The sequence below is a fragment of the Cricetulus griseus genome, chromosome 7 (genome assembly GCF_003668045.3).
Source record: "Cricetulus griseus strain 17A/GY chromosome 7, alternate assembly CriGri-PICRH-1.0, whole genome shotgun sequence".
Classification (NCBI taxonomy): domain Eukaryota; kingdom Metazoa; phylum Chordata; class Mammalia; order Rodentia; family Cricetidae; genus Cricetulus; species Cricetulus griseus.
The window spans coordinates 111,292,422-111,314,267 of NC_048600.1; the positions used below are offsets into that span (position 1 = coordinate 111,292,422).

The following is a 21,846-nucleotide window of genomic DNA, read 5'->3' on the forward strand; positions in this document are numbered from 1 at the left end:
AATCTTAAAAAAAATTTTTTATTATAAAGAAATTCATAAAAGTTTGTGTTCTATGCATAGATGTCAAATAGTAACATTCAAATATAGATAACAGAGTAATTACTAGATGGAAATAAAAGGGCAACATATAGAAATTCAAGAGCCCTAATTCTGAAAAAATGGACTTCACTACTTTAAATTCATATTTAACTTACCATTTGTTGTCAACTGGATGTGACCCCATAATTAATGGGGCAATTGGGAGTTTGTACATAGCAGAGGTTCCTTCAATTGTCACTGATGCATTCATGCCCAAAGATCGAGGAACTGGGAAAAACAAAAGAAAAAAATATTTTCTTCCTCATAACATAGATCACAAGGATCACACCGCTAAAAGAAACAAAACAACAGATAGGAATGAGGGTCCTGAGTCTGTGAACCCAGCATTCTGGAGAACAAGGGAGGAAAAATGATGAGTTAGAGGCCTGCCTGAACTACAAGATTGGACCAACTCTCAAAAGTAGAACAAAGTACAGTAAGTAACAAGAAGGAAAAAAAAGGCAGACATCATTAGGGGCTACACAGTGAATGAGGCCAAAAGAAACAAAACAACTAAATGCAAGTTCCAGGACAGGCTCCAAAGCCGCAGAGAAACCCTGTCTCGAAAAAACCAAAAATAATAATAATAATAATAATAATAATAATAATAATAATAATAAAATAAAAATACTACAAGCTACCTTTCCATAGCCAATCAATATTTCTTTCTGCTAATGATTAAATTCCTATAGCCCTGGAGAAGGTGGGGGGATTTTCAAGAGCTCATTATCAATGCTTATATTCATTCACAACTTCACAATGTATTTAAATGGGCTTATAATTACAGGATAGTCTATCACTGAAGTTATAATGGGGTCAAATAAATTAGGGGGCTATTTCTTCTGCTCCTTTGCTATATTAGTCCAAACACAAGCCAGGTGTGGTGGTGGTGTAAATCCAGGAGCCAAGAGGAACCAAAGTTCCAGTTTCATCATCAGTTAAATAACAAGTCTGAGGCAAGTTGACCCCCTGCCCCTCCCAGTTGTGACTACATGACATCCTGCCTCAAAATACCAAAACCAAATGGTCACATTTATTTGTTTGTTTGTTTGTTTAAGCATTCCATAGCTTAGGCTGGCCTTCAAATCAGGTTCTTCTGCCTGGTCCATGCTGGCATGGAGCATGTCACAAACACGGCTTTCTCTTTTAAAGTATTAAGGAAAGCTGGTTATTTTAAGTGGTTATTTATATTTCATCACTAACTCATTTATGCATTGAGCTACTTGCATATGTTTAAAGACTTAAGTATATAATATACATGTATATATGTGAGGTGCATATGATATATGTATGTGTTGTATCTGGAACATATTAAAAGGATAACATATTTATTAAGGAATACCAAATTAAGCCAGGCTTTGGTAGTGCAGGCAGGATCTCTGTGAGTTCAAAGCCAGCCTGGTCTACAGAGCAAGTTCCAGGACAGGCTCCAAAGCAATACAGAGAAACAAATATTTTTAACACAATGGAGAAATCTGAGCGTGGTGGTGTATGCCTATAATCACAACACTGAAGAGGTAGAGGTCACCCTGTCTTGTGTATGGTAGTTTATATGTATGACCTCAGTTCTCGGAAGGCTGAAGTGGTATGTATGATCACTATACAATACATTTGAGAGCTAGCCTGTATTACATAGGTAGTTCCAGGTCAGCCTAGGTTACATAAAGAGATCTGTATCAAAGTACAAAAAAAAAAAACAAACACTTACCATTCTTTTCATGCAAAATGATAGGAGATGCAGTCTTATCATCCAGCAGGTCAGAAGGAGATGCATAGTATTTTATGTTCATTAAATGACCTATCATAAATTAAACTCATTAAGGCACTTTTATTAATAAATTATACATTTAAAAAAGCATTCATTAACAGTTGTGGTGGTGCTCACCTATAATCTAGGCACTTGGAAGAGAAAACAAGAAGCTAAGGAGTCTTGGCTATATGAAATCTGATCTCAAACTAACAAGAAAAATCTGGGGATAGCTCAGTGATAGAGTGCTTACCTATAATATGAAGGGCCCTGAGTTCAATGAAATCCTTATTACTTCTACTAAAACATCTATATACACACAAATGCTGACTGTGGTGGCTCACATTAGCCTAGGGTATAGGAGGAATACAAAAAATTCAATGCCAGACTATGACATATAGTGAGTTCAAGATCCACTTGGGGGGCTGGAGAGATGGCTCAGAGCTTAAGAACACTGCCTGCTCTTCCAGAGGACCTGAGTTCAATTCCCAGCAACCACATGGTGGCTCACAACCATCTACAATGACATCTGGCTCTTCTGGTGTTTGACATACATGCAGACAGAACACTGTATACATAAAAATTAATCTAAAAAAAAAAAAAAAAAGATCCACTTGGAAGATAGTGAGATCCTGATTCAACCTAAAAAAAAAATCGGGGCTGGAGAGATGGCTCATAGGTTAAGAACACTGACTGCTCTTCCAGAGGGTCCTGAGTTCAATTCCCGGCAACCACATGGTGGATTACAAACCACCTTGAATGAGATCTGGTACCCTCTGCTGGCATGCAGGCAGAAGACTGTATACATAATAAATAAATAAAAATCTAAAAAATTAAAAAAAAAATGTAGTGCTGTTGATAATTTGCCTAGCACACCCAAAGGTTTGAGTCCCAGCACGGCATACAACTCAATCTATGGAAAGATGCCTCAACAGTCAGGACCCCTAGCTATTCTCCCAAGGTTCAACTTGCAGCATCCATATAGTGGGCTCACAACCATCTGTAATTGAGTTCCAGGGGAATTCAACTCCTCTTCTGGCCTCTATGAGCATGTCATGCATAGTACAAGCATAATACCCATTTGCATAAACAAACAAACAAACAAAAACAAACAAAGGTAAATGCCTTTAATCCGAAAACTTGGGAAGCAGAAGCAGAGACAGGTGGCTAGCCTGGACTACAGAAATACACAGAGAAACCCTGTCTCTAAACTTCCCTCGCCCCAAAAAAGGCAGAATGATAAATACTCTAGGAAGCAAGAGAATCAGAAGTTCAAGACCACATGCACATAATAAGATCAAGACCAGCCTCAACTACAAGAGACAAGAGACCTTGTCTTTATTAAAAAAAAAAAAAAAAAAAAAAGATTGCCAGGCTTGGTGATGTACACCTTTAATCCCAGCACAAGAGGCAGAGACAGACAGATCTTTGTAAATTCTAGGCCAGCCTGGTATACAGAGCAATTTTCAGCATAGACAAGGCTACAGAAAGAAACCCTGTCTCAAAAAAAGACAAAAACCACATTTCTATAAGTGTATATAAGGTCAGTGAAATAGCTCAGCAGGTAAAGACATTTGCATAAAGTCTGACTACCTGAGTTCCCAGAGACCTACATAGTGGAAGGACACTCCCATTAATTGTCCTCTGACCTCCACATTCTTAATAGAACATGCATGCACACACGAGAAAAAGAGAAAGTTCATGTAATAAAATACCAGAGTTGCAAAGATGTGAAAAGTCATGTTTCTCATGGAATATAATAAAAGATTACTGATTCAGGAACAACAACATATTTCACACAAAAAAAGGGAGACAGCAAGTATTAACATCTTAGAAGTTATTTCAAATTACTGGTCATTGTCTCCTTTAGCTTATGTCTTCACAAGCTCAAAGCAAAATTAAAATATCTCCTTGGGGCTGAGTGGAATACCTGGCCTAGCATGCACAAAGCTTGGTTTTCATTCCCATCACTGCAAAAGAACAATAAAAGGGTAGTAAGGGTGCTGGAAATGGCTCAGTGGGTAAGAGTGCCTGTTGCCTAGCATGTGCACCCGAGTTGGGATCTCAGCACTCGTGTAAAAAGCCAAGCATGACAACGTGCACACATATAATCCAAGCACTGGTGCTGACTACTGGCTGCTAGCCTAGGTCCAGGTTTCTTGAGAAACTCTGTCTCAAGGGAATAAGGAAGAGTGGTAGAATAGGACCTGGCCTCCTCTGGGCTCCACACACAAACATGCAAACCAGACTCACACAAATACATTAAAATAAAGAACCTTAAAGTAAAACTAGACATTTTCAAAATAATCAAGATAGGATAACGTACCCCCACTCCGTGGAGTGAGATAGCCAACACTTCCATGAAGGATCTTATCCAGCGGAGTAGCATTAGTTGCCTTCCTGTAAGACCAATGATCTATATTTGATTGAATTTAGTACCTGGCAGTTTCAGTGTACAGTCTTATACTGAGATAAGCCTATAAAAAGTTTTATATTACTATCAAGTGACTCTATCTTATAACAGCACATATAAGAAGTGCATTTTACCAGTAGGCTATTTTCGAGTAAACATCAATATGTAACAGAGTAAAAAGTATAACTAAGTTAGGTATATACATTCCCATAATTCCATAACTTGAGAAGCTAATAGTGGTACATCCCATGTCAGCCAGCCTGGGCACCCTAGTGACACACCATCTTAAATTAATGAATAAAAAAATACAACAGGACTACTATTTACCAGATAATTTCCCAAGTTTGAAAATATTTCAGATCAAGCCTATGGAATAACAGCCAACAACTCAGTGATACTGATACTGAGAATATGGAATGCAATAATCATTGGGAAAGCAACAGCAAAAGACAAGTACAGATATATACTATATAGTCTTATGAAAGATATATAATCAGATATACCCAGAGTATACCCAAGCAAAAATTAAGACTTAAAAAAAATCCTCTCTGAAAGACAAACTAAGAGAGTCATATAGAATGGCCTCTTTGGCCAGTCTTACCAGTACATAATTGCCATTTTAGAAAGGTCTTGTTCTAAGGATTGCAGAGCTAAATACATTTTAGTCTTCAGTTTGCTGGAGAGTAGATGAAGAGAAAATGAGTTAAACACTTGAAAAGTAAACACAAGTACTGACACAGGCCAGGCAGATCTCTCTAAGGTCAGGCTAGCCTGGTCTACAAAGCAAGTTCCAGTCCAGTCAAGGTTTAACAGTGAGACCCTATGTCAAAAGAACAATAAAACCAAAAAGTACTGACTCAGAAACCCTCAAGGGTTGGAAGCAAGCTTTAAAAAAAAAAAAAAAAAAGATTTATTTATTTATTATGTACAGTGTTCTATATGCATGTACACCTACATGACAGAAGAGGGCACCAGATCTCATTACAGATGGTTGTGAACCACCATGTGGTTGATGGGAATTGAACTCGGGACCTCTGAAAGAGCAGCCATGTTCTTAACCTCTGAGCTATCTCTCCAGTCCCCAAAAGTTTTACTATTAAAAAATGGCTTAAAGATGGGGCTAGAGGAATGGGGAGATAGCTCAGAGGTTAGGAGCACTGACTTCCAGAAGTAGTGAATTCAATTCCCAGCAACATGATGGCTCACAGCTATCTGTAATGAGATCTGGTGCCCTCTTCTGGTGTGCAAGAATACATGCAGGCAGAACACAGTATGCATAATAAATAAATGAATCATAAAGGAAACAAATGGGGCTAGAGAGATGGTTCAATGGTTAAGAACAGTAGCTGATCTTCCAGAGGATCTAAGTTCAATTCCTAGCAACCACATGATGGCTCAAAACTATCTGTAATGATCTGATGCCCTCTTCTGGTATGCAGGCATACATGCAGACAGAACACTGTATACATGATAAATAAATCTTTATAAAAAATAGTTAAAAGACACAAAGCCAAGTATGGTTTGCACACCTTTAATCCCAGCACTCAGGAGACAGAGGCAGGCTGATCTCTGTGAGTTTGCGGCCAGCCTGGTCTACAGAGTGAGTTCCAGGGCATCTAGAGCTACACAGTGAGATTCTGTTTCAAAGAGCAAGACCAATAAAAACAAACAGACAGATGAATAGATGAGTAAAATGAGTACAAATAAACTAACAAAGCTGTATGATGCAGCACACACCCACTACAACCTCAACAAAGAGCAAACTGTGGATTCAGGGCGCCCTCAGCCACATATTGAGGTCAAGCCTGGGCTATTATACTTTTTTATCCAAAAAATTTTTATATTTAGAACTACCAGAGCTTATGTTTATTTCCTTTATAAGGGTCATGTAGTTTAACAGAATCCAAGTTAGATTAAAATAAAGATGGGAACCCAGTCTCATATGCTGGAAATAAATTCATGATGACACACACACCAAAAAAGCAAACAAAGACCCATATACATGAAATAAAAATTTAAAAACAAATACTTGGGCTGGAGAAATGGCTCTGAGGTTAAGAGCCCTGGCTGCTCTTCTAGAGGACCCAATTCCCAGCAACCACATGCTGGCTCACAACCCTCTGTAATGAGATCTGGTGTCCTCTTCTGGTGTGTAAGCATGCATGCAGATAACTGTATATATAATAAATAAATAAATAAAATCTTTAAAAAAAATTACTTGAAGTCAGAAGCTGAACTATGGATGACAACATGAATAGAAACCAGGAATAAAAATAGAGCAGAAGTAAGAACATGTGCAATCCAAACCAGCTCATAGACATATACTCAAAAACTTACATAAATGAATAAATGAATTACTTACTTGTCTCCTGGAAGGTTATACAGATTAACAAGACCCTTAAGGTGCTTAGAAAACTCATCAAAATTCTTTTCCCTATAGGGAATTCAGGAAGATGGAGAAAGAAAGAATACAACATGAAATTATGACTTTATTCTATAAAAAAGACTCAAAACATGACTATCTAAAAGTCATTTTAATAATCTACTCACATCGTTATCCCAAAAAGAGCATTTTGTTTTTTTGTGTTTTTACTTCTTTGAGACAGGGTTTCCATAGCCCTGGCTGTCCTGGAACTCACTCTGTAGACCAGGCTGGCCTAGATCCTAGGATTAGGGGCATGTGCCACCACCTCCAGGGTCCCAAAGAGTTTTATAGTCAATAAAGGATAAGAAAAAAAACAAAACAAAATGTGGGGACTAGAAGGATAGCTCAACACTTAAGACCGCTCTTTTGGCCTCCACCAGCACTATAAGAATATGATGCAGATAAAACATTCACACACATAAAATTAAAAAACGGGAAACAGCCAGATGTTGGTGGCGCATGCCTTTAATCCCAGCACTGGGGAGGCAGAGGCAGGCGGATCTCTGTGAGTTTGAGACCAGCCTGGTCTACAAGAGCTAGTTCCAGCACAGCCTCCAAAGCCACAGAGAAACCCTGTCTCGAAAAACAAAAACAAAACAAACAAAAAAAGATCTGACTTACCTACAGGCAAAAGACCAATATAAGTAAAAATCTTAAAAAAATGGTTATATGGGGCTGGAGAGATGGCTCAGCCGTTAAAGGCTAGGCTCACAACCAAAAAAATGGTTATATGGTTTATTTTACATTACATTACCACTTTGGGTAGTGCTATGTATCTTAGGCTAGTCTGATATTATGTGGCCTCTGTGACATTGGGAATGAATAAAGATATACACACACCATCATCTTTAACTACATTACACTTTTTTTTTTTTTCAAGAAAGGGTTTCTCTGGGTAGCTTTGGACCCTATCCTGGCACTCGTTCTGGAGACCAGGCGGGCCTTTAGTCCCAGCACTTGGGAGGCAGAAGCAGGTGGATCTCTGTGATTTCGAGGCCAGCCTGGTCTACATTAGCTAGTTCCAGGACAGCCTCCAAAGCCACAGAGAAACCCTATCTCGAAAAACAAAAACAAAACAAACAAACAAACAAAAATTGTAAAGGTTGAAATTTGGTATCTTTAACCATAAATACAATAAACTAAGAAGGCTGACTATAAAACCTACTCCCCCAAAGTTAAAAATCTAAGACATTCATAGCTATCTGAGCATTCCCTTATGCTTAAAAAAAAAAACCTGAACTTCCTCAAATTACCAGAAACTCTTAAGTCTGGGTTTACTTTATTTTATTTGGTTTTTCGAGACCGGGTTTCTTTGTGTAGCTTTGGAGCCTATCCTGGCATTCGCTCTGGAGACCAGTCTGGCCTCCAATGCCCAGCGTCTGGGTTTATTTTAAACATGGGAATCCCACACAATTCAAGGAGGAAAATCAAGTCAGTAGGAAAAGCTGCCAACAGATAAAAGACTGTCAAGTTTATTACTTTTATTATGAAAGATTATAATACATACAGCTTTCTCAAAAGTGAAGTGAAAAAGTTGTTTTCATGGTATAGAAATATTCATGATTCTCAATTCAATGGTAGGATTCTGGAATGCTCTATCTTAAATGTTAATTTGATGGGATTTAGCAAAACAAGACTCTGGCCATATTAGTAAGGAATTATCTAGGTTAGGACAACTGAAGTGGCAAGACCCATTCTAAGATTTGGGTGTTACCATTCCATGAGCTGATTAAGGAAAAAAAAATATTAAAATAAAACAAGAAGAAATCACTGGCGGTGGTGGTACACACCTTTAATTCCAGCACTCCAGAGGCAGAGGCAGGTGGATCTCTGTGAGTTCGAGGACAGCCTGGTCTACAGATCGAGTTCCAGGATAGGCTCCAAGGGTACACAGAGAAACCCTGTCTCCAACCCTCCACCCCCCCCAAAAAAAAAGAAAAGAAAAAAAAAAGAAGTATTGAACCCCCAAAGTTTTAGAAACTAGGCAAATGCCCCACTGCTAAACTACATCTCCAGCTCATACAGATAATTTTGATTACCATAATTGGGTGGATACCATTGGCAACTACAAGGGGAAAGGCCAGGGATGCTGCATAATGTCCTACAATATACCAAGTAATTCACTTGAGCAAAGAAATGTCAGTAATAATGAGAAGGTAAACCGAGCAGTGGTAGCGCGTGCCTACCAGCACATGGGAGGCAGAAGCAGGTGGATCTCTGTGAGTTTGAGATCAGCCTGGTTGGTCTACAAGAGCTAGTTCCAGGACAGCCTTCAGAACCACTGTCTCGAAAAACCAAGGAAAAAAAAAAAGAAGAACAGCAAGGGTATACAGCTTTATGTTGAGCTATTTAGGCCAGATTGGACTCTAAAGCAAGACCCTGTCCATCTATCTCCCTCCAAGGGAAGAACAGGATTATCTGTCAGTGCAAAGGAACACACAAATATTATCTGCTTACCTTAACTGCTGTACAAGCTCTGGACAGCTCTGAAATTAAAGAAATTATGTTAAAGCATTAAACTAAACTAAGAGAATTGAAAACAGAAGTTTTATGCTAATAACACATGCCAAAAACATTAAAACTACAGAAAGTTCTTACATCAAGATAATCAATGATATCTAGGTGGGATGATGGTAGCGCATGCCTGTAATTCCAGCACCAGGGAGATACAGGCAGGTGGATCTCTGTGAGTTGGAGGCCAGCCTGGTCTACAGAGTCAGGACAGGCTCCAAACCTACACAGCAGAGAACCATCTTGAAAAACAAATAAACATAACGAAGCAATCAAAAGGTAGGGGTATGTGTGTGTGTTTGTATATATGTGTGTTTGTGTGTGTGTGTATCCTTTGTTATCTTCCTGTATCACTCTCCTTCCTATGTTTTGAGACAAAGTCTCTTGCTAAACTTGGAGCTTACCCCTGTTTCCAGGAGGCTAGCTGGCCAACAAGCATCCAGGACCTGCCTGTCTCAATCCCAGAAGTCCCTAGACTGAGATTATAAACACACCCTTTATTTGGGTGCTAGAGTTCTGAGCTCAGGTCATCATGCTTATGCAGCAAGGACTTTACTGAGTCATCTAGCCACTTGAAAGCATTTTCTTTCTACATGCGCACCTTGAATTTGAGATGGAATATTAAAAATCAAATACAAGAACTCATTTATAAAGGAATTTTTTTTGTTGTTGTTTGTTTGTTTTGTGAGACAGGGTTGGCACTTGCTCTGGAGACCAGGCTGGCCTGGAACTCACAGAGATCTGCCTGTCTCTGCCTCCCAGGTGCTGAGATTAAAGGAGTGCACCACCAACGCCGGGCGGAAATCATTTTTTAAGTAGTTTGTTTAAAACATTAATATCTCTCTTCAACATCACCTTGGAATCTAAATAAAACTGCTTAATTATATACATTGTTATTGCAGGATTTTTCATATTATCTGTCTTGATTATAATCGCTCTTAATGGGAATTGAGTCTTTCTGTATCCTCAGCATTTATTGTTCATTCAACCCAAGTTCTAGTTTGTTAGTATAAAATGAAAAGGATTCCTATGGTGTTTCCACTCATCAAAGCCCTTGGATGATGGCAGCAGACCAGATACTCTAAAATTTATTCTAAAACTACCAATGTAGCCCATCACATCATCTCTGCAGTAGCTCAAACTGAAAAAACAAACAAGCAAATAAATAAATACCTAAATGATAAGCTACACAGAGCCCCAATAATTCATTTTTCATGATGTTCCTAAGTAATCCCCATAGGTTCCAGTGAAGCATCGACACCTACCACAGGGTTCTCTCCATGGTGAGCCACTTTCACATCACACAGCTGTCCTGTGGGATCTAACTGCACCTCCACATAGAACATATCTGAAGTGATGTAACATTCAGTGCCACTGGCACTGAGATGAGAGCCCAGTCTAGAAGGAACAGATCAAAACAAAAATTAATAAAAGACACAATGATGCTACCCAAATTCAGCACTGCTTTGAACATTTCTGCCCACAGATTAGGTTACATACCCATTCTGTCTGGCTATTGATTCCAAGCGATCAGTCATTGCTGGCAAGGATGTTACTATGAAAAGATGGGGAAGAGGAGAAAAAGAACTCATAAAGAATATTCCATAAACATATCCAACAGTTCAGATGCTTATAATCTGCACCAAGCTTAGCTGTGACCTATGAATCAGGTGATACGGTGACAAGGTAATTAAGTGATCTGAGCACAGCGAGTATGACGTTTCATAGTCAATGTCAACTGGATTGGATTTAGAAGCACCAAGGAAACATACTGCTGTGTATTGCTTTTTGTTGTTGTTTTTTTTTCCAACAGAGTTTCTTTTCTTTTTCTTTCTGGTTTTTCTTTGTATAATTTGGAGCTGTCTGGAACTTACTCTGTAGACCAAGGATCTACTCAAAAGATCCGCTGACCTCTGCCTCCAGAGTGTTGGGATTAAAGGCGTGCGCCACCACTGCCCAGCATCCTCCTTTTTTATTACTTCTTATTTAGGTCAAGGTATCCATTAGAGAAACCATATGAAACTAATACAGATCCAAGCATTATACCTCTACTCCTAGCTACACTCATGAACCTAGGCTATCTACTAATGATAGGTTAAGGAAGATAAATATGAAAACCAGCATAAAGAGGGTTAAGGATGTATCTTAATGGTAGAACACACAGCATTCATGATGCCTTGGATTCCATTTCAATCAGCAAAACAGCAAAGAGATGGCTCTGTACTTGCAGACAGCTTACTTGCATACATGCACTTAGATGAATACTCTGAACTCTCTCAGTTCAACTGGTAGCTCCCCAAAACAGTAAAGAAAGTTTCTCTGTAGCTTTGAAGCCTTTCGTGGAACTTCCTCTGTAGACTTGCGCTCGCTCTCTCTCTCTCTCTCTCTCTCTCTCTCTCTCTCTCTCTCTCTCTCTCTCTCTCTCTCTCTGTCTCTTTCTCACACACACCATAAACAAATCAATAAAAATTTTCAGGAACAAGCTCACTTCTTAATTTATATTTCTATTTAGGCTTGAAAGTCAGACATCCCCCAAAATCATCCCTTCCTTAAAGCCTCCCCTCCTTAATGTGAGTTTTAATAAAACCAGCATACTTCGTTAAGGTGTGTACAAACCTTTGAGAGCCTTCTGCAATGTCTCCAAGCAGCTGACCAAATGCTGATGCCCTCCAGAACTCATTACAACCCTCTTCTCCTATATCAAATCACAAAATGATTGAAGCAAAAACATCAATGTTTCAGTTAAACACACATGTTATCATAGTAGGGAAGTTACAGACTGAAAATTGACTACAGATTCCTTTGAGACAAGGTTTCTAGCACAGGCTGGCTTTGCCTCACTATCTAGCAAAAGATGACCTTGAACTTCTGATCCTCCAGCCTCCACCCTCTGAGAACTTTTTTGGAAGGGGGGGGTGTCTTTTTTTTTTTTTTAATTTTCTTTTTTTGTTGTTGTTTGTTTTTTGAGACAGGGTTTTTCTGTGTAACCTTTCTGTAGACCACGCTGGCCTCAAACTCAGAGACCTGCCTAGATTTATTCTGGGATTTGGGACACTGCAAGTCAGGGGAATTTTCTGTGTAGCTTTAGAGCCTGTCCTAGTACTTACTCTATAGATCAGGCTGGCCTTGAACTCAGAGATCTGCCTGCCTCTGCCTCCTGAGTGCTGGGATTAAAGGCGTGCACCTCCAACGCCCTATCACATTAAGGAGTCTGAAACACTGGGAGTGCTGGGGGAGTTATTTTGTAACATTAATTTGTGTGTATGAGACAGACTTGTGTGCACACGTATGGACTTCAGAGTATACTGTCTAGGAATTAGTTCTGTACTTCCACCATGTGGGTTCTAGATCAAATTCGAGCCATCATTCTTAGCAGGAAGTCCCTTTTCTTGGTGAGCCATCCCACCAACCCAAAGTAATTTCGGGTCTGGAATGTCTCCTATAGCCGAGAATTGCCACTGGACTGAGATGAGAGGTGCACACCACAACCTGCTACCCTGTCCACCTACCCAAAGGAAGAAAAGTTCACACAGATAAAAACATCCACACTCACACGCAATAGTAAACCATGTATTCTACTATCTACTATAGGTCATACTTTGTGGGTGGGGGTATTGTTACTAATCCAAATGTCATTGGTGAGATCTACTTCCTATAAGTGACAACATCACCATGTCAGTGGTGACAAATACCTTTAATCCCAAGAAAATCTCTGTTTGTGAGTTTAAGGCCAGACAGGTCTACCTATGAGGGTTTCTAAGACTGGTAGGGCTATGAACTGAGATCCTGCATCAAAAAACAAAGCAAACACTTATCAGTGGTGGCTCACCCCTTTAATTCCAGCACTCAGGAGGCAGAGGCAGGTGGATCTCTGAGTTCAAGGCCAGTCTAGTCCACTAAATGAGCTGCAGGACAGTCAGGTCTACACAGAGAAACCCTATCTCCTTAGGAAAAAAAAAAAAAAGCATCCGGGTGGTGCATGCCTTTAATCCCAGGACTCAGGAAGCAGAGGAAGGAGGATCTTTGAGATCAGGGCCAAACGGGTCTATAAATCAAGTTCTAGGACAAGTTCTAAAGCTACACTTAGAAATTCTGTCTTGAACACCCCCCTAAAAAAGAAAACTTCCTGTGGGGCTAGGGAGATGGTTCAGTGATTAAAAGCAGCACTTCCTGTACTTGCAAAGGACCAGGGTTCACCAGTTCCTAGCTCTCACGTGATAGCTCAAAACCTGTAACTGGTGCCAGGATTCCCAACACCATCTTCTAAGCATCCACAGGGATTGCATTCACACGCTGAGTTTAGGACCACACAGGCAAACACTCAGAGTCAGAATTGAAAATAAATCTATAAGGTGTGGTGGCACACACACCTCTAATCCCAGCGTTAGGAAGGGAGAAGCCAGTGAGTCATTGTGATTTCAAGGCCTACATGGTCTGTATAGCAAGTTCCAGGCAATACAGTGATACCCTGTCAGAGAATAAAGAATAAAGGCTGGAGGGGCTGGAGAGATGGCTCAGCAAATAAGAAGTACTTGTTGCTTTTCAAGAGGACCCAGGTCTGACTCCAGCCACCCCTCAAGGCTACTCACAGCCATCTATCACAACCATCTGAAACTCCAGTTCCACAGGATCTAACAGATGTTCTTTTCTGACCTCCGGAGCCACCAGGTACTGACATGGTTCACATAAATAAAAGGACAAAACACTCAAACATATAAGTAAACCTAGAAAGTAAAAATAAACAAATCCCAATTCTTTTTTTAAAAAAAGGGGATGGGGGAAGGATGGTTCACAAATGGGTGACAAACAATTGTCACAGAGGCAGGAAGATTACAAAGTAATCAATTTAGAGTATGTATGAGACAAAGCAAATTATATAATAAGAAAAAGAAAAAGAGCATGAAATTGAAATATTTTTTTTGGATGGGGGCTGGATAGAGAGAGGGCTCCGTGGTTAAGAGCACTGTCTCTTCTTCCAGGGGTCCTGACTTCAATTCCCAGCAACCACATGGTGGCTCACAACCTTCAGTAATGAGATCTGGTGCTCTCTTCTGGTCTGCAGGGATACATGCAGGCTGAACACTGTATACATAACAAATAAATGTTTAAAAAATTTTTGGGGCGGAGCATTAGTGGTGCATGACTTTAATGCCAGTACTCTGGAGGCAGAGGCAGGCAGATCTCTGTAAGTTTGGGGCCAGCCTGGTCTACAGTGTGAGTGCCAGGATAGGCTTTAAAGCTACACAGAGAAACCCTGTCTGGAAAAACCAAAAAAGAAAAAGAAAAAAAAGAACTTTCACCCATTGATATCACTGTTGCATTTTAATCTGGTTCTTTGGTTCCAGAGGCCACAAACTTCCCAGCAATAGTGAAATTTTGTTTATCAGGATTTATCAACCCAAGGAGACAGAGGCAGGCAGATCTCTGTGAGTTCCAGGACAACCTGAGTTCAAAGGGAGTTCCAAAATAACCAGAGCTGTTATACAGAGAAACCCTATCTTGAAAACAATAATACTTCATTGCAGCCCAGCTACAACAAGGAGGGCGTAGGCACTACCCCAAATGATATGATGGGCTTTAAAGGTCCCCCATGGGGCCCTCACTATCCCTGGGGAGGAATTGGGGGATAGGTTGGGGGGGGTTGGGGAGAACATGGGAGGGCAAAGGAATGGGGGAATGGATATGTAACTGAGTGCCTCTAAAATTAAAAAATAAATAAATAACAATAATGCTTTTTTGTATGGAATCAAAATGAGGATGCACATGTGCTCACTTATAAAACTCATAGTTTATAAACCTTTTTACCAGGATGGTAAAAAGCTGGGAGAACCATGGGCCAGCATGCACAAATTCCTGGCTTCAATCTCCAGCAAGGCAGTAACTGGCTATGGTGGCATTTGCACTCAGAGCTGGAAAGATGTGGGCTAAAGGTCATTTCAAGGTCACTCTCACCAGTCTGCTAGCTCTATGATCCTTACAACAAAATTTTGTGGAAAAGCAAATTAGGAGCTGGAGAGATGGCTTAGCAGTTGAGAAAACTGGCTAATCTTACAGAAGACCCAGATTTGATTCCCAGTATCCAACAAGGTGGCTCACAACCATCTGTACTAAAGTTCCAGGGGATCAGATGCCCCTTTTTGGCCCAGATATACATGCAGACAAAACATCCACACATATGAAATCAAAACAAGAAAACCTTGGAAAACAAGCAAGCATTATATGCTTCCATGAAGAAATAGAAATTCACAGAGATTACATAATTTATTCAAAGTCGAAGGGGTAGCAAGTACTCCAATCATATCTGAAATAGAGGGGTTTGATTTTGGTTCATTTATCCTCTGGTGCTAGTGAATGACTGCGTACCTCATACATGTTAGGCTAAATTAACTAAATTCCTTGCCTCTAAAATACAGTTCTTTATTAACGGACTTCGTTCTTTTTCATAGGGTTTCTGTGTAGATTTGGATCTGGTCCTGGCATTCACTATATTGATAGACCAGGCTGGCCTCAAAGTCACAGAGATCCGCCTGCCTCTACCTCCTGAGTGCTGGAATTAAAGGCGTGCACCACCACGCCCAGCTAAACTTAGTTCTTCTACGATTGGTCAGGTAAGTGGTAATAAACCTTATCCTCCCTTTGGTGGGGAGGAGACAATAGTGATGTGAATGAAAACGTAGCACACTTTTCCTGTGCTCCACCTACCACTGAAGTACTTCAATATCACCACATCGGGTTATGACTCAGAGGGAAGTAATAGGGAAAGGCATTAACATCGAATGGGTACCAATCAACAGTTAAGAAAAAAAAAATCAAAAACCAAAAAGAATAACTGAGACCCTATTTCAGACAGAACAAAGAAAAACTGAATAGAGCAGGAGTGGTGGTACTCAACTGTTACCTCAGCACCTGGGGAGCTAATGCAAGACTGCCACACACACAGAAGACCCTCACTCCAGAGGACTGTGATAAAGGTTACCTAGGACGATGAAGCAGGAGGGTTTATGTTCAAAGCCTGCCTGAGCTACAGAACAAATTCAATGCCAGCTTGGGTGCCTTACTAAAAGATGTTCAAGCCCAGCCAGAGAAAGACACCAAAGATTATGCTTATTTTTGACAGAGTATCTCTGTGGCTCTGCCTGTCCTGGAACTTGCTCTGTAGACCAGGCTGGCCTCCAACTCACAGAGATCTTCCTGCCTCTGCCTCTGCCTCCTGGAGTGCTAGGATTAAAGGTGTGTTCTGCCATCACCTGGCAAGATTATGTTTATGAAGCGGAAAAAAAAATATTACTCTGTACTTAATGAACACCACACCAGAACAAATATTTACTTGGTATTTGTACTGTTTTAACTAGTATATATAATGTAGAGATTTGCTTAAAGTATACAGGAGAGAAATAAAAAGTATACAGGAGATTCCCCGTAGATAAGGGAATTCAAGCCACTTTCTTCCTAAGCTGCTCCCTGAAACCAATACCTACCATGCATTCAGGTGTTCTATGAATGAGGATACAGCATTGTAACTAGTAACAATTACACACAGAAAGGCTAATTTATTAAATTGTTATCTTAGTACTTTACCCATGTAGCCATAACTCTCACCATGACTTGACGCACAAGCTTGATGGTTTCACTCCAAGGTCTATTTTGGTTAAATTTTGCATGGAGCCGTTCCAAGAGGGAACTCATCTTACTCAGCTTTTCCGACTCTATAATGTAAAGCAGAAAACATTAGACACTCTCACATCAAGACTTTCCATCATTTCTCTTACAAAGAACCTCTGTAACTGCCAAAATATTTTTAATTAATGTATTTATATTTTATGTATGACTGCTCTGCATGTATACCTGCACATCACAAGAGGGCATCAGATCCTATTACAGATAGTTGTGAGCCACCACGTGATTGCTGGGAATTGGACACAGGACCTCTAGAAAAGCAGCCAATGCTCTTACCTCCTGAGCCATCTCTCCAGACCCGCCAAAATATTTTTAATATCATTTACTCCAAAACATAAAGAAAACTAGACATGGTTGCCCACACCTTCAATGGGAGCACTGGAGTAGGAGGTATGTGAGTTCAAGGCCAACCTGAGCTAAAGAGAAAGACCATGTCTCTAATGTACTCACCCATGAAATTTTCTATTTTCCTAAGAGACAGGATCTTACTAAGTTGTCCACTTTCTTGGCCCCAACAATCCACCTGCCCCAGTCTCCTGGATAGCTGTGACTACATGTATACACTGTGTACACCTTAGAAAATAGCTGTCCATCTTAGAAAATAGCTTTCAATTTCTTTCCCTGGATTTATTCATTTATTTAGTATGCATACAGTGTTCTGCTTCCATATATATCTGCACACCAGAAGAGGGCACCACCAGATCTCATTATAGATGGTTTGAGCCACCATGTGGTTGCTGAGAATTGAACTCGGGACCTTGGAAGAGCAGTCGGTGCTCTTAACCTCTGAGCCACCTCTCCAGCCCTCTAGCTTTCAATTTTCATGCCAAGCATGAATGTACACTTTCTATCCTAGCACTCAGGATGCAGAAGCAATCATGTCTTTGTGATATCAAGAACAGCCTAGTGGCCGAGCGGTGGGTGGTGGTGCATTCCTTTAATCCCAGCTGGGCGGTGGCGCTCCTTTGGGAAATATTAAGATTCCACTCAAAGCCAGGTATTGGTGGTGCACGCCTTTAATCCCAGCACTCAGAGGCAGAGACAGGCGGATCTCTGAGTTCAAGCCCAGCCTGGTCTACAGAGTGAATTATAGGACAGCCAGGGCTACACAGAGAAACACTGTCTTGAAAACAACAACAACAAAATAACTACAGACTAATCTACATAAGGAAACCTTGTCTCAAAAAGGATACTAAAAACCAAGGGGCTAGAAAAATGGCTCAGTAGTTAAGAGCTCTAGCTGCTCTTCAAGAGGATGTGGTTAGATTCCTAGCATCCATACAGAAACTCACAAACATATCCAACTCTAGTTCCAGGGGATCTGACACCCCTGGGGGGCGGGGTAGGATGGAAAGGTGGGGAATGGGGGATTGATATGTAAATAAGAGTGCTTCTAAAATTTAAAAACAAATAAATAAAATACTACTAGTAACAAAAGCAAAACGAACCTTTTTATTATTAATGTCTTTATGTCTATGTATGTTGTATAAGTGCTGAGTACAGTGCCTGTGAGGGTCAGAGGAAAACTTGCTGTCCTTGCCTTGGATCTCCCCAGCCCAAAAGTGGTTTGTTTGTGGTCACAGTTGAACACATAAAGATCCATTTGCCTCTGCTTCTTCAGCACTGGGATCAAAGCAGTGTTCCACAATTCCCAACCTATGCTTTTAAGAACACCAGCTGAAAGCCGGATGGTGGTGGCACAAGGCACCAGCTATGCACATGGTACCCAGAAATACATAAAGACAAAACAACTACACACATAAAATACATACTTCTTTAAAAATTACTTATATGTGACTTTTTATTGCCTGCATGTATGTTCATCATGTCTGTGCAATACTCAAGAGGCCAGAAGGTGGCAACCAGGACCCCTAGGACTAGAGTTACAGATGGTTGTGAGCTGCATGTGGGAGTGTGCGTTCTGGGAAGCAAGGGCTCCTCATCACTCAGACACACTGGGAAGTGAGGGCTCTTAATCTCACTCAGACAGACTGACAGACTGACAGACAGACAGACAGACAGACACACACACACACACACACACACACACACACACACACACACACACACACACACACACAGAGCTCCCTCTTCCCTTTTTGAGATTGTGTCTCATAGCCCATGCTGACTTCCCGGTCTATCTGGCAGAGGATGATCTTGAGGGCTCACAAGATGGCTCAGTGTGAATTAAGGCACCTGCTGCCAAAACATGTAAACTGAGTTCTATCCTCAGAGTCCACACATGGAGAGATAACTGACTCCTGCCAGTTGTCCTTTGATGGCCACATTTACCCTGTGGCAGGCAGATGGCTTCACGCACAAACAAATAAATGAATGTGAGGAATGCCCTTGGCCTCCTGATGCTCCTACCTCTACCCCCTCTGTGAGGCTGAAACCAGCCTGGTCTACAGAGCAGTTCTAGAACAGACAGGAACCCTGCCTTGAAAAATAAATAAATAATCTCCTTACATAGTTCCATATTTTCACAACCAGCATGCACACAAATACTAAGACTAGACTCCTCATAAGAGAGGGGAAAAAAGTGCTATTGGTTTAAGTATGCTTATTTTGCAATCCAGTTCCCTACAACTGTCATGACTTCACTTGGCTGAGCCAGTTGATATGAGTTAACGTAGTGGGGAAAGGATCTAAACCAAGATTCAAACTCTTTCGAGAACCTAGCTGGGTGGTGGTGGCGCCCACCTTTGATCCCAGCACTCGGGAAGCAGAGGAACAGGATCTCTTGAGTTAAGAGACCAGCCTGGTCTACAGAGTGAGTTCCAGGACAGCCTCCAATGCTACAGAGAAACCCTGTCTGGAGAAAAAAAAAAAAAAAGCGAAAACTACAAAAACAACAAAAAGTAAACAAAAAAATCAACCAAACAAACAAACAAACAAAAAACTTAGCTGATCCAGAGGGTACAGGTTTGTAAGCCAGGACTAGGGAGGTTGAGGCAGGAAGATTATCCTGAGTTGAAGGCTAACCTGGGCTTCGTGGGAAATCCTTGTCTCAAAACAAAACAAAAAAAGATTCAATCTCTTCCTTTTTCTGCCCTCTTCTGGGGAAGTGGTTTGGGGATTGTGCCTAACACATTCTCCCAATTTCTCTTTAAAGCCACGCTATCCAAGCACAATTAGAGGAGCAGCTTTTAAATTCGCAACGCGGGGCTTGAGCAGTGACATTTCGGGGAAGAAACCGAAGGCCTCACCGTGTCACTCACACTAGGACACCCTGGATCACCCTGACACCTTGCTCTTCTGTCTCTACTGTCACCCTCAGATACCGCTGCTGGAACAAAGAGTAAACAAGTGTCCACGTCACTCTCCTCATGTCCCACCAGGTTGAGCTACCCCGAGGCTCGACTGCTCCGTCCCTAGTCAGGCAGAAAGCCGTCCACAAAGCGGGAGGGGAGGCGAGGCGAGGGGAGGCCACCTCAGAGTCGGCGCCCCGCAGCCTCCTCGGGCGCAGTCGGAACCTGACACACGCTCCGCGGGGACCCTTTCCGGGCGCCGCGGCCCGGGGGGCGTGGGTCCCACTTCTCTCGCCGATTGGCTCCCCGCCGCTGAGTCCCGCCCCTCCGACCCCCCCTCAGCCACTCACCCTCGGTTTCCCCCTGAGCCTTCATCCTGACAGCCGCGAGGCCTCGGGCCGGCCAGGGGAGCGTGAGCCTTTCCCCACGGCCGGGAGCGGAACCAGGCTGTCCTGAGCTCCGGGGGAGCGGCGCCGCAGCGGCCCCCGCGCTTCCGGGGAGGGCTCAGTCTGAAGTCCCCGGCGGCAAGAAGAGAAGGGAGCTCGCGGCCGCCGCCATCTTCCCCAACGGAACTTCCCAAAGATCGCGAGATTAATCGTGTTCCTGCGCGACAGAGGAAGAAGAAAAAAAAAAAAAAAAGTACTAAAATCTCGCGAAAATTGGCTGGCTCGTCTTTGCCGCGGGATTTCTAGCCGGCCGTCACCGATTGGCTCGTGCTCACGGCTTCGCGTTTTAAGTGTGATCCCGGAGAGTCGGCGTCTCCTCTCAACCTAATGCTTGCTTCCCTTCTGCCTTCCTTTCCCCTTCCTTCTTTCTCTCTCTTTCTTCTTTCTCTCCGGTTTTTTTGTTTGTTTTCTTGAGACAGGGTTTCTCTGTGTAGGTTTGGAGCCTATCCTGGCACCCGCTTTGGAGACCAGGCTGGCCTCGAACTCACAGAGATCCTCCTGCCTCCGCCTCCCGAGTGCTGGGATTAAAGGCGTGCATCACCAACGCCCAGCGAATTTTTAACAATTTCATAATTATTAATGGGAATTTAGATTAAAGCAGTTTTATTTGTTCCAGTTACCACGTGTCTGACTCCACCACAATTATCATTGTGTCACATTTTATTACACCAGTGAAAATATACAGCTTAACTACTTCTCTACAATATGAATGACAAAAATGTCTTCAGTCGGGGCTGGAGGGATGGCCCAGAGGTTAAGAGCACCGACTGCTCTTCCAGGGGTCCTGAGTTCAATTCCCAGCAACCACATGGTGGCTCACAACCATCCGCTATAAGATCTGGTGCCCTCTTCTGGTGTGCAGATATACATGGAAGCAGAATGTTGTATACATAATAAATAAAATCTTTTTTAAAAAATGCTTAGTGACCACTATTCTGAGAGTAACTTAAAAAAAAAATGTCTTCAGTCAACGTCTTGTTGATAGGACTCTATCCAACTCAAGCATGGCGAACATGGCTCTGGCAGGCCTTGCCCTTCTCCCCCTAGAGAGCTCTCAGAGTCCCAGAACTTATAAATTTATTGGAATGACTTATAGGCTACTGTCGAGCTAATTCAACAATTTCTGAATCTGCTGGAATCCTAAGAATTAGACTCCAGTGCCAGAGAAGGAATGGATGTGCTCACAAGGCAAGGGTAAGCAGGTGGAGAATGAACAATCCCTCCCTTCTTCCATGTCCTTTACAGACTTCCAGCAGAAGGTATGGCCCAGATTAAAGGTATGACTTCCTATCTCAAAA

General features: G+C 41.7%; 1 protein-coding gene across 4 annotated transcripts in view; it reads right to left on the minus strand.

The window, feature by feature from the left end:
• Med1 (mediator complex subunit 1) overlaps positions 1-20,690 on the minus strand; it is a 35,321-nt gene extending 14,631 nt beyond the window's left edge. For 2 of the 4 annotated variants that reach the window (XM_027424049.2, XM_027424048.2), the window contains exons 1-11: positions 20,453-20,689; positions 16,774-16,880; positions 11,791-11,869; positions 10,675-10,729; positions 10,440-10,572; positions 9,121-9,149; positions 6,601-6,672; positions 4,840-4,914; positions 4,152-4,225; positions 1,787-1,876; positions 195-306 (exon numbers count right to left, since the gene is read on the minus strand). In XM_027424049.2, coding sequence (XP_027279850.1) covers positions 195-306; positions 1,787-1,876; positions 4,152-4,225; positions 4,840-4,914; positions 6,601-6,672; positions 9,121-9,149; positions 10,440-10,572; positions 10,675-10,729; positions 11,791-11,869; positions 16,774-16,880; positions 20,453-20,477 — 851 coding nt within the window. In that variant the 5' untranslated portion in view covers positions 20,478-20,689. Of the gene's footprint in view, positions 1-194; positions 307-1,786; positions 1,877-4,151; positions 4,226-4,839; positions 4,915-6,600; positions 6,673-9,120; positions 9,150-10,439; positions 10,573-10,674; positions 10,730-11,790; positions 11,870-16,773; positions 16,881-20,060; positions 20,332-20,452 lie in introns of those variants that run through there. The other 2 variants (XM_027424046.1, XM_027424047.2) reach the window with 2 other exon arrangements.
• Between the last annotated feature and the right edge of the window lie 1,156 nt (positions 20,691-21,846).